The sequence below is a fragment of the Rhinoraja longicauda genome, chromosome 12 (assembly GCF_053455715.1).
Source record: "Rhinoraja longicauda isolate Sanriku21f chromosome 12, sRhiLon1.1, whole genome shotgun sequence".
NCBI lineage: Eukaryota > Metazoa > Chordata > Chondrichthyes > Rajiformes > Arhynchobatidae > Rhinoraja > Rhinoraja longicauda.
This window is the reverse complement of record NC_135964.1, coordinates 28,845,222-28,861,868: the sequence shown is the minus strand read 5'-3', so window position 1 is coordinate 28,861,868 and position 16,647 is coordinate 28,845,222. Positions and strand designations below refer to the sequence as shown.

Below are 16,647 nucleotides of genomic sequence, written 5' to 3'. Positions count from 1 at the left end.
ATATTAAGAAATTCAAAAACAGCTTCACCCTCTGGCAAAATCTGCAGATAATTTCGTCTGACGTTCAACTCTCTGAGCGACTGAAGTTGTCCCATCCGTTGTGGCAAAGTTGTAATTTCATTACAACTCACGTCCTGAATGTTAAAAAGCAAAAACAAAGTTATTATGAGAGTTTCCGAACTACTTATACGAATGTATACAGAGCTTTGTGCCACTGCAGGGGATGGTGCAGTGAGTATCAGGTGCCGGGGGACAGAGGGATGCTTAAACAAGAAATTATGAGGGCAAAGTGCATTCACAAAAAAAATCACTGGCAGAGAGGATTGAGAAAAATCACAAGGCATTTTATATTAAATTTGCAGATGATATGAAAATCAGTGGTGTTTCATCAGTTTAGTTTAGAGATAAAGCATGAAAATAGGCTTCTCGGCCCACCGGGTCCATGCCGACAACCTGTTCACAATAGTTCCATGTTATCCCACTTTGTCATCCACCCTTTACGCACTAGGGGCATTTTTTACAGAGGCCAAATAACCAACAAACCCATGAGTCTTTTGGATGTGAGCGGAAACCAGAGCACCCCCACACAGTTATAAGGAGAACATGCAAAGTCCACAGACAGCATCCCGAGGTCAGGACTGAACCTGGGTCTCTGCCACTGTGAGGCAGTGGCTCTACCAACTGCGCCACTGTGCTGCCAGCTACTGTTATTGATTGAGAGGAGGGTAGTCTTAGGCTTCGGAACAATACTGATGAGCTGGTAAATTGGGCAGAGCAATGGCCGATGGAATCTAATCATGTAAGAGTGAGGTGATGCATTTTGTTTTTTGTAGCTGGGGGGGGGGGTCTATAAGTCCAAAGATTCCTTATGGTGGCACAGAACGTAAGCATGGAACTCAATTCCTAGACGTCTTGAAACCATTCAATTATCGAAAACACTCTTCTCCTTCCAGTATCTTGACACTATCAAAGCTCCAATCATGTTTCTTTAAAAATGTTTAGTGTAGCATTCAAAATCCTTGATCTCCTTGCAAAGTTGGGCTCTCAGACTGAATATAATTTAACTGCAGTTCAAGCAAATGATAAGAACAGGATTAGCACAACTTTTGAGGATTTGTATTCCATTTATTGAATACAAAATCTCAATGGCTTCCTTGCATTTGGATTAACTTCTACTTTCTCTTTACATTTACAAGTCTCCTAAATCCTTGAATTTCCTGTTTAATACTACATATGTATTCTATCTTGTCTTCCCCCCACCCCCCCAAAAAATGTTCCCTTGCTTATTTCATCCATGACCTTATTTTATGATGGAGCAGGCACAAGAGGTCGAATAACCTGTTTTAAATCTTATATTCTCTCATTCAAAAGTGTTATTTTTTGTGACATTTGGATGTGTCGACAATGTGCCTCCTGGATCCATTTATCTATCTTATCCTCTGATTGTTTTCCTGTTCCTTGTCATCTCCCTTGAAATACGTATATATTTTCTAGCTATGTAACTTTGACTGCACCGTATCCTATTCAAGTTTCCTATCACTCACTGCATCCCAAATTTCCTCCCCTAATACCACACTCTTGCTTCACCCTGTTTCCTTAAACAAAACCTAGCCTTTGCCTTGAACTGAAACTGGAGGGCAACCATGGATGTGGTGCTGAGATTGCAAACCTAAACCTAAAGATTGTTGATTTTTTTTCTCTTCATTTTTCAGCTTCCATCTTACCCCAAGAAACAAGAGCAGCACAATTTGCGATCAGCAGTTGTGGCAAGAAAATGTGTACAGATATCTCTTCTGCTGAAATGAATACTGACATACCAAAACACACATCGCATTCTTTCTTTGAATGACATGGTATTTAGCATTCCATTTCAACTCCTAGCGAAGGTTTGAAATTCAGATCATTGGAATGGAATGGAACTGTCACGGAACATTGATTTGCTTGGACCACAAACTTCATTCACAATATATTGTAGTTATCATAATACACGAACAAGGAAGATGATGAGTTGACCTGTATGCAAGTTCAATATTTTTGTAAAATCTACACAAAAGTTCCACTCTAACCTAATAATCCTTCTTTCATCTACATTTCTGTTTCATTGTTTCCACCTACCTTAAACTCATCATACAGGCTTGGATCAATCATTCAAGTTCTTGGATTCTGAGCCAAATCAGAGACCCTAGCTCAAAATCAAAGCTGACATCTCAGCACAGTAAAGGGGATCTGTCCATGCTGATTCCTTAAATAGTTTAACCAAATCTTTATTTCCTGGCTCTTCATGGGACTTTGCTGAGCAAAAATATACATCTGTAATCTTCTTCATTGTGGCAATGTCTGAGTTCCAAAGGTATTTATTAACTGCACATTACTCTACTTTGAGATTGTGGAAAATGCTAAAAATGCTATATTTTATATCATTCATTGCTGAAGCTACCTCCAAGAACCCCAGTTCCCCTTTTAACTCTAAGTAATTTTTATTCCTCTTTCCATGAAGTTCAGGTCTGTCCAAGTTGAAAACTGCTCACTGCTTGGAATGGGAGTAAAGACCTACCTAAAATATGTAAGAAGCAACTGCATGATTTAAACCGAAGATAGACACAAGAAGCTGGAGTAACTCAGCGGGACTGGCAGCATATCTGGAGAGAAGGAACAGGTTCCTTGCAATCATGAACTGGCCAAAAAGAAACTTTCTCTTACTTCTTATCTCTTTAGTGCACTCACTTTCTCTCTCTGCCCCTCACTGTAACTTTGCCCAACTTTATTGATCTTTGGTGTAGGAAGGAACTGCAGATGCTGGTTTAAACCAAAGATGGAGTAACTCAGCAGGACAGACTGATTGGTCTTTTACTGATAATTCTCTCCAACTCTTACATTATGCATTGAAATCAAGATCCATTCCAGTTTCCTCCCCTGTCTGTCTTTCTTAGGAACTCAAATTTATGGAGCATCTTTCATCTTGCTTGGACTCTCCATGTTTTTCATATAATCTTTTGAATTCTTAGTCAGTGAAAGGGAGCAATGGAACACAATCTGGATACTCATTGCCAAACCTTCCAGAAAAACACCTGCATTTATCCAAATGGGAATGTTGTCCTGGGGGTATCAAGTGCCTGAAATATTTGAAACAGTTTGCATCAGTCTGTTCACATTTATAATCAATGTTAATCTATTACTAAGAATGTTGACAATTACATTTTATTCTTACAAGAAATTTACCTCAAGTGTGCTAATTATTGCATTTTGGCTCACATTGTTAAAATGGACAAAAAGTATTAAAAAGAACAGATGCTGGGAAGCTCAAAAGAATATAGTTAGATGGACTTTACAATAAAGGAATACATACCAGTTCCATTAAACACTTCAACTGTCCAATATCGTCTGGAAGCGATACCAGCTTATTGTTACTGACCACCAACACTTTAAGAGGAAGGGCACAGATACACAATGGCAATGTAGAAAGTTGATTTCGACTGGAAAAAATAGGGCATATCGTTTGAATCAATAGTGACATTTCAGAATATCTTTCACTTGAAATGCAATTATTGTTTTAATAATTACCTCAATAAATAATTATTAATAAATAAATAATTGATCTTATTGCAAACAGTCTTATTGCAAATAATTTTATTACAAATCTTAATTTAGCCTCATTCGTTTAATAGATTTGCTTTCAATGGAACTATCGCCTTCTGTCAAAACTGTAAAACTAGTTCTAAAAATAAATCCATGTGTTAAATATCTTGCCTTCTCACTTTTATTCGTAGGCCATCATTTCACGTAAGTTTAGAACTGTCTTAAGTTGCAGCCAAAGGCATAAACACAATACAAAATATAGAACTATTTAAAGATGAAACAATGAGTTTTATTTGAAGCATCCATTTCACTGCCCAGGATGGAACTTTTCCATGTCTCATGTAACTTGAATCTGTAGCACACTTTCCCTTTACTCTTATACAACCAAAAAAAAGAATGTCTTAACTCATATCCAGTTCTAACTTGCAACTAATTCTTGGGGACACAGCACAGAAGGAAAGAAAGACAGTTGGCAGCCATCACATGCAATTAAACTGCACTGTGAATTGTGGCAGAATAACTGTTTTTATATTTTTGTGCATGTCTCATCAATACACCTTTCTTACTTCTAAGCTCGACCCAAATCACCTCAGTGGACGAACCCTCCAGTATGTTCTCTCTGGGTACCTCGGTGACAATCTCCCTAATTAATATCGCAACTCCTCTACCTCTTATGCTGCCCTCTGGATCATGTTTGAAACATCGAAACCCCGGAATATTGAACTGCCAATCGTGTTCCTCTCGCAACCACGTTTCTGCAATGGCTACAACACCACAGTCCCATGCTCTGATCCAGGCTCTAAGTTCATCTGCTTTTGCACAATACTTCTTGCATCAAAATAAATGCTCTTCAGCCCATCAGCGTCACCATGTACCTTCACCTTTCCCTGCCTGTCCTTCCTTTGAGACTTACTATCCTAACCTCTACGTTCCCATCACTCCTCCTAGTTTTTGACCTACTTCTATGACCCACGCCTCACCTCTCTAGTTTAAATCCTCCTGAGTAGCACGAGTGAACCTTCCTGGAAGCATATTGATCCCCTCCAGATCAGATGAAACCTGTCTCTCCAGTACAGGTCATCTCTGCCCCAGAAGAGACCCAATGGTGTAAAATTCTGAAACCCTGCTCCCTGCACCAATTCTTAAGCCAGGCATTCATCTGTCCTATTTTCCTATTCCTACCTTCACTAGCAAGTGACACCAGAGATAATTGGGAGATAACTAACCTCAGGGTCCTTCTTATTAATCTTCTGCCTAACACTTTATATTCACCTTGCCAGACCTCAACCCTTTTCCTACCCATGTTATTATGCTAATCTGCACAACAACTTCTGGCTGCTTGCCCTCCCCCTTGAGAATGTTCTGCAACCGCTCGTAGACATCCTGGACCCTGACACCAGGGAGGCACACACCATCCTGGAGTCTTGTTGCTGTCACCAAATCTCCAGTCTGTCCCCCTAACTAACAAGTTTCCTATCACGATGGAAGAGTCCGGCGGTCCCATATAAGCCTCATCAGTCACCTTAAAATACACAAATTAGAGTGATAGCAAGCCAACCTCTACTCCGAGGGCAGCCCAGAAGCGATGAGTATTCATGAAGATCCAGCCATTCTATGGTCATCAGAACCGATACCAGTGTTTCATATTAGATTTATTTAGTAACTGGAATTTGAATTCCCCTACAGTCTATGATGGAAATAGACCTCCTCCAGACTCCTGGATACTGGCATAGTAACCTAGCCATGATGTTCCTGTGCCCCTTAGTTAACAAACTGGTTAACAAATAGCTTTAATAAAACTTCCAGCAGTCATTGTACACATGCAGCAGGGAGCCTACTCAACATGGGCATTCACAGCTTGTGCCATCATTAAGTGCTAGTGCACCATCACTCTCTTCCCTGTGGATTGCTATTGGTTTTAGGCTATTAAATTTGAAGTCTGAATGCTCCCCATTCTTTGCCATCAAATTATCAAGTTAAATACACCATAGCAGGAAGGAGTAGAAAACATTTAGCTGCAAAGATCTTGTTAAAGCCATTCAAGCAGTCACATTGTTACAAATATTTGGTCCTTTGCACAGGGTTATTGAGCTATTAAAACTTTTCCTGAACCAACAAACAATCTGCTGAAGGAACACGGAGTCCTGATTAAGGGGTTTGACTTAAAATGTTGACAATCCCTTTCTCCCCACCCCCCCCAACAGATGCTGCTCAACCAACTGAGTTCTCCCAGCAGATTGTCTGTTGCTCCAGATTCCCGAATCTGCATTCTCATAGACAATAGACAATAGGTGCAGGAGGAGGCCATTCGGCCCTTCGAGCCAGCACCGCCATTCAATGTGATCATGGCTGATCATTCTCAATCAGTACCCCGTTCCTGCCTTCTCCCCATACCTCCTGACTCCGCTATCCTTAAGAGCTCTATCCAGCTCTCTCTTGAATGCATTCAGAGAATTGGCCTCCACTGCCTTCTGAGGCAGAGAATTCCACAGATTCACAACTCTCTGACTGAAAAAGTTTTTCCTCATCTCAGTTCTAAATGGCCTACCCCTTATTCTTAAACTGTGGCCCCTGGTTCTGGACTTCCCCAACATTGGGAACATGTTTCCTGCCTCTAACGTGTCCAACCCCTTAATAATCTTATAGGTTTAATAAGATCCCCTCTCATCCTTCTAAATTCCAGTGTATACAAGCCTAGTCGCTCCAGTCTTTCAACATATGATAGTCCCGCCATTCCAGGAATTAACCTAGTAAACCTACGCTGCACGTCCTCAATAGCAAGAATATCCTTCTTCAAATTTGGAGACCAAAACAGCACACAGTACTCCAGGTGCGGTCTCACTAGGGCCCTGTACAACTGCAGAAGGACCTCTTTGCTCCTATACTCATGTCTCAAAGTTTTCCTGAATGAGCTTTCGCAATGTTCCAGTCCTTCAGAGAAATTCTTGTTGCTCAAGAAATAGGCCAGTCAGCTGACATAACTGGAATTTCCAGAATAGACCAGCTTGCAAGTGGGAATGCTTTTACGTGAAATTCACATATACTTGATTCCCACAAGGGTGACGTTAGGGACACAAAGATTCACCTGGCATTACCGTCAATTTCACCTGACAATTTGGAAAGATAACTGGTTAGAAGAATTCCAAAACTGAAACCACGAGAATTTTATATTTTCTTTGCAGAAAACTCAATAACTTTTTTTATCTTCAGTTTTTACACAAGGCACTTTGTAGTTACAAAGTCGTCGTGGCTATCCCTCGAGGTCGAGGATGATGGTCTATGTTCTGTTGTTTTTATGAATTCCCAGGTGGCTTACGAGTCTAATCCTGGCTTTGAAAGTTCTTTGGCATTCAGGGCAGGTAATTCCAGATGTCAGATCGGGCTTTGGTTGTTACTGCCTCTCTTTCCGTTTCTCTTTTCTTATAATTCTGCACATATGATGACTTCGGAGGTCGCTGTTCCTTTTTGGATGATGCTTCGCCAGAGTTTCCTGTCCTTGGCATTGGTTTCCCAATTTTCGATGTCGATTTCCCATTTCTTCATGCTGGCTTTTAAAGCGTCTTTGAATCTCTTCTTTTGTCCGCCTCTTACATTTGCCTTCTTTAAACTAGGAGTAGAAGGCTTGCTTTGGTAGATGCTCGTCTTCCATCCGAACAACATGACCGCTCCATCTTAGTTGGTTCTTGATGACGAAGGCTTCGATGCTTGATGTTTTTGTTTCATTCAGCAAGCTGATGTTGGTTGTTCTGTTTTCCCAGCTGATATTTAAGCTGTTTCATTCATCACAAAGAAACAGGTCTGTCATCATCGGATTTTCTCCAATTAACTTAACTGAAGATAATAATATTGAGAGTAAAAGGGGATTGGCACAGAATGGTTCTAGTAATAAAAGAGTATCTAGCAATTCATCATAGAGTCGTACAGCAAGGAAACAAGCCATTTGACCACCCAGATCCAAGCCAACCAAAAGGCACCCACCTATATTAATCCCAACTTCCAGAATTTGGCCTTGAAATTCTCTGCACTGGTGATTCAAGTGCTCTTCCTGACATTTTAGAGGCATTCTGCTGTCACCACGCTCCCGGCAGGCAAATCCAGATGCTCACCTCTCACTGGATGATAATGGCCCCCCTCAGATCCTCTCTAAATCTTTTACACTTTGCCCTAAATTTATGTTCCCTCATTTATTCACCTCTCATAAGGGAAAAGACTTTCTGCAGTTCCTTTTATATATTCCATAGTATATATACCTCATAATTTTATCCACCTCAACCATGTCGCCTCCTGACCTCATCAACTCCATGGAAATAAGAACTGATTTTTAGGTAAAAATTGATTACATCAGTTCCAACAGAGTGAATGACCAGCATTGTGTCATGGTATGTTGCAGGTTTATAAAACAGTGGTTAGAACAGGAGAACTAATGTGCAGTTCTAGTTGCGACCACAGGAAGGCCGTGACGGCATTGTTTTATAAAATCACAAGGGGCATAGATAAGGTGGATGGTTCTGTCCCCCAGGGTAGGAGAGTCTAAAATTAGAGGGCAGAGGGTAAGGAGTGAAGAGAAAGATTTAAATGGGATCTGAGGTAACTTTTTCACACAGAGGGTGGTCGGTATATGAAATGAACTGCCAAAGGAACTCGGAGGCAGGAACGATTACAATGTTTAAAAGATGTTCAGTTACATGGATTGGAACGAATTAGAGGGTTATTATCCTAATGCAGGCAAATGGGACTAGCTCTGATAATCTTGGTTGGCATTGAGCCAAAGGGTTTGCTTCCATGTTGCATAACTCTATGACAAGGTGTAAAGGAGATTCACCAGGATGTTGCCTGAATTGAAAGCATAACGATTATAAAGAGAGACTGATCAAACTGGTCTTTTTTCCCCCCAGACACAGGACACTGAAGGTTTACAATATTACCACAGGGGTAAGTAGTGGAGATAGAAATTACCCTTTTCTCAGCATGGGAGATGGATTTTTACTATCCATCCTAATAATCCCCAACTTAATTTATATAAAACAAGAGGGCATAGGTTTAAAGAGAGAGGTAGGAGGTTTAGAAGGAATCTGAGAGGGAAGGTTTTCACACAGCGTGTTTGCAATATGAAATGTGCTGTCTGGTGGTGGTGGAGGCAGATACTCTATTGGCATTTAAGGAGCATTTGGACAAATACTTGAATCCCAAGGCATAGACTACAGACTTAATGCGGGTAAATGGGATTAATGTAGGTACAACAGGCAGCATACTCTATGACTGTGATTCTGAATGTGAATGTGTGCTCACACCACAGATTGTTCACATACAGTCTAATCATTAGGCTCACCTCAAGTTTAAATGAGTCAATGCCTGCAGATTGATGACTGTATCAGGAATGACTTTGATGCAGTTGTGATACAGGTTCAATGTCTCCAGGGAGATAAAGTGGCCCACTTCCAGCGGAACTTCATTCAGTCTGTTCTTCGACAGATCTGCCAAGGAAACAAAATGCACCATTTAGAACAAAGTTATAGTGTTGTCTATTATTTTGCCACAAAGTATCCACGATGTGTCAGCCAATCCACCAACAGTGCACACTATTCTATAACCTCCAAGACCATCTGATCTAATTTAATCTGAAGATCTTCATAGTTTCAACCTTCAGCCTCATTGTCCCTCATCAATGGACAACCTACATATTCTTGCTCACCACAAATAGGGCTAGCCTGGAAGGCCCATCATTTCAGTTTCTTGCAACACAAAATTTGTTTATACTTAGCTTGACTATTTTATCTTCTTGTAACTGGTTTCTTCAAACTTACACCCATAACTTTGCTCACACCCTCTGCCACTTTACAAAATCTAGCTAACTTATTTTCATTTACAGATGTCCAATCCTTCTATAACTACGCCAGACATCTCCCCCAACACCCTCCTTTGGCTGACTGAACTCCTTCTCACAATGAACTTCCTGTTAATTCTATTCATTTCCTGTACGTCCAATTTTTCATGTCTCTGTGGGATTTAGTTCTACTAAAGTTTCCTCCCTCACACCTTGTTCCAAAATATAGGTAAATCTCTTGGTCTCATACAGACCTGAAAACCTTCATCCCGTTTGCTTCCAATTTCCATCCTATTCTCACTTTCACATGGTCCATCTTTCACTCGTGCTTTCCTTTTCTTGACTTTCTTCTTTCCATCTCAGGGATAGGTTAGTAATCAATATCCATTTTAGGTGAACAGCTCCTCACATCTATCCATCTGCCTAGTTCCTGTAAAAACTCTTATTACATTCTCCAGCTCTGTGATATCTGCTCACATGAGAATGCCTCTTAGTTAATTTTAGATTTTGGCATGGGTTTAAGGGGTAGGTTGTTGTAGCTTGTCGTAGACATTGTTGTGGGGGGGTCCAGTCACTGGTTTTTCGGTGACCTGCTACGACTATGACGGTCGCCGGCAGTCGCCTAAAAAAAATCGCCTAAGTGGGACAGGCCCTTTAGTCTCCACCCCATCACAGACATTACCTTTGTTTTCTCCTCCCTGCTTCCTCTGTAACCCCTTACTTGCAAAGCATGTTTGGTTGCTCACACTCTCTAGTGCTGATGAAAACTCATCCATACATTAATTCTCTGTTTCTCTCCGATGCTTCTCACATTATTTTGCTTTTGGTACTGTTACAAGAGACACATTATTCCTCCAAAACTGAGCAATTTTTGACATTTAAAATTCTGCCACCATAATAATCAAAAAGCCACACAGCCCTGTTTTCATGAAAACTTCAAAGTAGACAACACAATAGTTTGCCTCTGGCACGGCACATCCTGATTTAAACAGAACCCTTTAGTGGACGAGGCATACTGTGAGGCAGCCAGTTTCCTGCAGTCTGATAAATGGGAAATAAATGGGAAATAATCTGGGAGGCATTGTGGATGGATTTTTTTACTGCTCCAGTACACATGCATAGTGTGAGAGACTTGGAAAAGTGTGAAGCAATCTGTTTTAAACAATTAGAGCTAGCTCCACAGAATTCATGTTCATTTCCTTGTTAGTTCCTCTTATTATTAGGTGCAATCAATTGCCCACAATTAAGGATGGAAAAAAACACAAATTAAATTGGATTTTAATTAGAATCCTGTTTTTATTTCAGATTAAACCAAAATATCTAACTTACTTCTTAAATGCAAATGTCATTAAAATGTTCAGCAAACTGGTGCCTAATATTAGTGCATCAGCTGAAAGGAAGGAGACAGCCTCTGCAAGTTCCCCTCCCAAGTCACACATCCTGACTTATTGCTGGGTTTAAATCACTATACTGTTACAGAGCAGTGCCTTCACCAAATGGATTGCAGTGGAGTAGGAAGATAGCTTACCTCCACTTTCTCAAGAGGACATACATGAGCAATAAAAGCCGGCCATTCCAGCAATACACACATTATGTAAATCAATTGCCGATGGCTAAGGATGGCAGTGTTTCACTTCAGTGGTTGAAATCCTAAGGCTTTAACAATGAAGACACAAGAGACACTGAATGCAGTAAGTCTCCAGAAAATAAAAGGAAGAAACAGTAAGAAATACCCTAGAAACCTGGAAACAAATTTCTTATAGCCTTCATCTGGCTGACTGGGGGCGGGGAAGCTGGGAAAAAACTTGGCAAGTTGACAAAGCCTGACATGAAGGCTTGACATCGGGTGAGGGGGGTTTGATTGGTAGATGGGTACAATAAATAGCAAAAGCTAGAGATGGAAAGGAGCCAAAAGGCTGTCAGGCAAGGAAAGGCGAAGAATGGAATATAACAATGTAGAGAGGGATATGGGTGGAAGAGGAAAGGAGATACAAATGGGAAATGAAGAGTCGGAGAAGAGAGGGGTAGGAGATGAACACATAGGAGGGGAAAGGAGCAGAGTGAGTGGGGTGCAGCAAGTGGGAGTGAGCTAAATGTGAAATAGTAAGAGTTCAGAGCCATTCGGTTCTCTAAAGGGTGAAAGGTAAGGACAGCTGGAGTATTGCATGCACTCTGGTCACCACACTACAGAAAGATGTGACTGCCCTGAAGAGGGTACAGAGGAGATTCACCAGGGAATCCACCAGTTGCCAAGGATAAGTGTTTCAGTTATGAAGACAGACTGGAAAGGCTAGACTTGATTTCCCTGGGGGCTGAAGAAAGACCGAATTGATGTGCAAAAATATGACGGCAAAAATATGACGGTAAAAATACATTCGCAGAGATGTCTAAAACATGAGACTTTAGAGATACAGCGCAGAAACAGGCCTTTTGCCCCACCGAGTCTGCGCCGACCAGCGATCACCCGTTCACACACTAGTTTACTTTACAGATACAGCGTAGAAACAGGCCCTTCAGTAATTTTTTTCCCTCCACCCTCCCTCCCTGTAAGGGCAAAGGAGAGGGTGATGATGGGCTTTGCCTTCTGCAAAAGAATGATGTATTACTCTTGTTCCTTTCTTGTTTCTATCTTCTTATTAAACCAAGTGGACCCATAAGCAGGCATCATTAACCCGCTGTTTTCTTGTCTGGTGGATCTGTCAACTTATAAAAACATTTACATTGCTGTCATGAGAGAACCCGCAGGTAAGTGTAGTTTGTCAGTTTTCTGCTGACGGTGCTGCAGCCTGATGACCCTTCGTGTCTTCGGAGCGTCTGCTGGTTACGTACAGGAGACGTTCAATTGTCCAGCGCTATCTTCCTAATGAAAGCATTTACGCAGCCCATCGGACACCATCTTGACTACGTTTTGAAAGGTAAGATTTTTTGTATTTTTAATGTATTTTGGGGGAAATACTAGGCGAGTCAGGTCGAGATTACAGCGTCTTCTAAAACATCGCGAAAATTCCCACGCTGTCAATGCTTCTCCGGCGTCCTAATTTTCGCTGAAATCACTGACAAGTCGGTAAGTACTTGAGAGTTTTGAACTATAACACCTTGTATGGGTTATTTAAAAACCAAGCATCACTGTAACAAGGAATAAACTGAATTTACCTCCAGTTTACTAATAGCTGTATTAAAAAAAAAAAAATTTAGAAGTGGTTACATGGATTTTTGTGAAAAGTGTGTGGGCATTCTTTGAAAATGTAAGGGAGATGTATATCTGGTTTCTGGGTTGAATATCTGGGTTTGGAGCCCACTTTACATGTAATGGCGGAGGCCAAAAACATCATGAAAATTCCCACGCTGTCAAACTGTCGCCTCCAATCTACCTGTCAAATGTCCTGACGGTAAATAAATTGGTTTACTGTCCAATTTCATTGTGGACCGCCACGCATACAATGTATAACTAGACTTTAATGAATTAGAAAAAAGAAGTTCTACCTTTGCAATCAAATGCCATTGAGACACCATGTTACGTACGTTAACACTTGTGTGGTAAATTTTAAATTACCTGAAAAAACTACTTGCGGTTGTGGAACTATCTACTTTCTTTTTTATAGAGTCAGATGGTTGCCAAACCTGTAAATAAATGTGTTTGCATTGGTTTTTACAACAATTAATTTATGGGTGTCTATGTCACGCTTCTATGTCCCAGTATCATATTTATACACATATTTAACTTTTGGGAATCCTGCACCAGCACACCCAAGTCCCTTAGCACCTCCGATTTCTGAATGCTCTCCCCATTTAGAAAATAGTCTATGCCTTTATTCCTATTACCAAAATGCATGGCTCCACAATGTATTCCATTTTCCACTTCTTTGCCCGCTCTCCCAACTTATCCAAATCTTTCTGCAGAGTCCCTGCTTTATCTATGCTCCCTGCCCCATCACCTATCTTCATATCATCTGCAAACTTGACCTTCAATTCCATCATCCAAAACATTGATATACAACATAAAGAGTAGCGGCACCAGCACTGACCCCCTGTGGAACACTAGTCATGGCAGCCAACCAGAGAAAGCCTCCTTTATTCCCACTTTGCCTTCTGCCATTCAGCCAAGCTTCTATCCATGCGAATATCTTCCCTCTAATACCATGGGCTCTTATCTTCTTTAGCATCCTCACATGCAGCATGCAATCTTCCAATCTTAATCAGTTTCATTGGTGCTTTATTGGCACGTGCAAACACAGTGAAATTTGTTTCTTGTATACAGTTCAGTAAAGTATTGCCATATCTAAGCACAATCTTTGAGTAGCAAAGTGGACAGAAATAGTCCAATGAGGCCACATGCAAGACACGCCAAGTCCAGTCTGCGCTCTAGGTCTTACGAAACCTGCCTGATCCAGGCGAGCCGTCAGCTTCCCTAGATGTCTGAATCAACCAGCGACTAATGTCCCTCTCTTCACCCGTCCACCTTTGTGTCCCGGGAGTGCCTCTAGTAGTCAACGTTGAGGGCGCAGAAGCCCAGACCCCGGTTCATTCTCCTACCAGCCTTGCTCCTCACATCCGTTGTTGCCGATTCCCTTCTCTCTGGTGTTCGGGGTCTTCTGCAGGTCAATGTTTTGTCCTTCACAATTTACACCCTTCCCAAACATGACCCCATCACCAATCACATCATCCACTCTCCTCCCCTTTCGCAGAGGCCACTCACTTCATAATTCCCTTGTCCAATCTTCCATTCCCACCTATCACTCTTCAGCCGATGGCACTTTCTCATGCAACTTGAGGTGTAATTGATCACATCAGATTTGGCCAATTCCAAAAATGGGAAGGCAACGCCATTCACAGAAAATGGGTGACAGCGGAATTGAACCTACAGAGTGCAGGAAATTCCATAATTTCCTAATGAAAACTAGTTCTGTTTTCACAGAATGAAATACAATTCACACTTCCACTGCTCAGAGGATTTATTGTGTCTTGAATAGCCTGCTCCCAAAATGTTATTTCATTGCTTTATAGCACCCACACACTGAAAAGTAAGTGTACAAGCATATTTGCAAAGCTAAGATGTAATCCTTTCTGAACTGGTTACTGCAAATGACTGTTTAAGCTTGTAAAATTAATATTTTATATAATCTCAGTCGCTCCACTCTACATCGAGCTAATTTTTGAGTTTACCTTTTCAGTAGGTTAAAGGGATCAGACAGATTAGATAGGAGTTCTACATCAATGATTTAAAAGCATCAGGAAATCTCCAAGGAAAGGCACAGCCTCTAGGTGCTAATCTGCCAAAGCATTGTTAAACAAAACCTTATGGCACCATTCACAATGCAAACTGACAGTTCAATATAAAAGTAGTGGAATAGTATGGAAAGGTACACATACACATTACCGATAACTATCTATATTTATGGCACTGGAGAAAGAATTGATTAAAAGTCATTCCATTTCATTTCCTGATACAAATCCCCCTCCATAGCTGGGAAATATTTTTGTCCCACTCCCTCCTTTCTCCCGAGTCTGAGGAAGGATTCTGACCTCAAAAATCATCTGTTCATTTCCTCCACAAATCTGCCTGACCCGCTGAGTCACTCCAGCACTTTGTGTTTTGTTCAAAATTCCAGCATTTGCAGTTCCTTGTGTCCCTGCGAAAATTTTGTATGGCCAAAATGAGCGTTTGCCCAAATTCAGATTTATCAGATAGCCAAAAATTGAATGTGGCACAGTCTCACATCAGTGATTAGAATTTTTGGAACAAACTGGATTGGTGGATAATGAGACTGTGTAATTTGATTTCCAAAATGTCTATGACAAAACTTCACACAGAAGACTTTAAGGTTCCATGCCCAGTCATTAGCTTATTTTGTACAGTTATAACAGTAAATGCCTAAAGTATTTATCAATGAATAACATAAATTGGAAATTATTTACCACTCTTAATCTATCAACATTATTGATAATGTTTCCACGTCTACTTCCTCATAATCCTAAACATGGCACATTGAATCTAAGTGGGCTTCTTTTAACCAAAGAACACAACTCATCAACTTCAGATATTTAGACTATTCCCACTATAAATTAAATTGAAAATCCTCAGATAAATTACTTGAGATTTTTGCACAATAAACCACAAACCATGTAAAGCAAATTATTTGTCCCTAAAATTATTTTTAGCCAGTATTCGCTAGGATTTAGAATAATGGGATCTCAATTAACCATACAAATTTCAGACAGGACTCTTCAGCTTGGATGCAGAGATGCCAATGTTTCCCTTAGCTGAGGAGTCTGAAACCGTGAGTCGGAGTCTCAGAATAAGTGGCAAGACATTTAAGACCACTGTGAATGTAGGAGCCATTTGGGTTTACTAGCTGTCTTAGCATATATTATTTTGTATCCTGCTGTATTGTGGGCAGTGGGCAGGTTTCATAGACCTGCACGGGAAGGTAGACGCTCCCGCCCCCACGTGTCTCGGGCAGATGAGGCTTGTCAGCCTGGGAAGGTAGTCCATCTAGGAGAGGGAAAACTTTGATCTAAAACCTCCACTGCCATGGCCATATCCAGTCATGGAAAAGGCTCCAGGAATAAACCTCAAGAAAATCCGGAGTCGAAGTCCTGAAGGCAGTTCGTCGTGGTCTACAACCTCGTTCTGGCAGCTCCTGCGACGGCGCTGGTGCCAAACTGTAACGGCTCTGCTGTTCCTTTGGATCAATCAGTGATGTGGAGTGCGGGGACAGCATGGACAACAGCCTGTCCTTCATATGACATCGCCCAGGCTTGCATCCGACCACACATCACTGCAAACCTACACCTACAATCTGGAGAGGACACTCCAGCTTCGCCTGCGGCGTCGACACAACACGGGGAGCAACAGGTACCGGTTATAAGTCATCGCTAGATTGGCATAAAGCGAGGCGCCAGGGGTTGCTCCCGACGGTGGGAGGGATTTTCGGATCTCACTGGACAGCTACCGCCCGCCTCAAGCTGGGCAGCCCCCAGCCAATAAGGTGCTGTCCCGCCACGGTCTGCTATCCTCACTGGGTGCACGGGGATTAGGAACCATCCGAACAGCAGATCACAACCATCGCACCTGCAAACAAAAGAACACATCAAAAGAGACCAGCTCTAAAACTGAGAACTTGGAATGTCCGGACAAGACCTCTCTGGAAACCCAAAGGACATCAGCGATTCCAGAAAAACAGCTGTCATAAACAACGAGCTCAAGAGACTCAACGTAGACTTAGCCACCCTTCAGGAAACAAGGC

At 41.4% G+C, this 16,647-nt stretch overlaps 1 protein-coding gene across 6 annotated transcripts in view; it reads right to left on the bottom strand.

Moving 5' to 3' along the window:
• Positions 1-16,647, bottom strand: part of lrch1 (leucine-rich repeats and calponin homology (CH) domain containing 1) — a 133,244-nt gene that overhangs the window by 79,448 nt on the left and 37,149 nt on the right. For all 6 annotated transcript variants that reach the window (XR_013547908.1, XR_013547907.1, XR_013547910.1 and 3 more), the window contains exons 2-4: positions 8,906-9,050; positions 3,347-3,473; positions 29-134 (exon numbers count right to left, since the gene is read on the bottom strand). Coding sequence is in view for 2 of the 6 variants with exons in the window: in XM_078409347.1 (XP_078265473.1) it covers positions 29-134; positions 3,347-3,473; positions 8,906-9,050 (378 nt within the window). In the remaining 4 variants the exon portion in view is untranslated. The remainder of the gene's footprint in view (positions 1-28; positions 135-3,346; positions 3,474-8,905; positions 9,051-16,647) is intronic.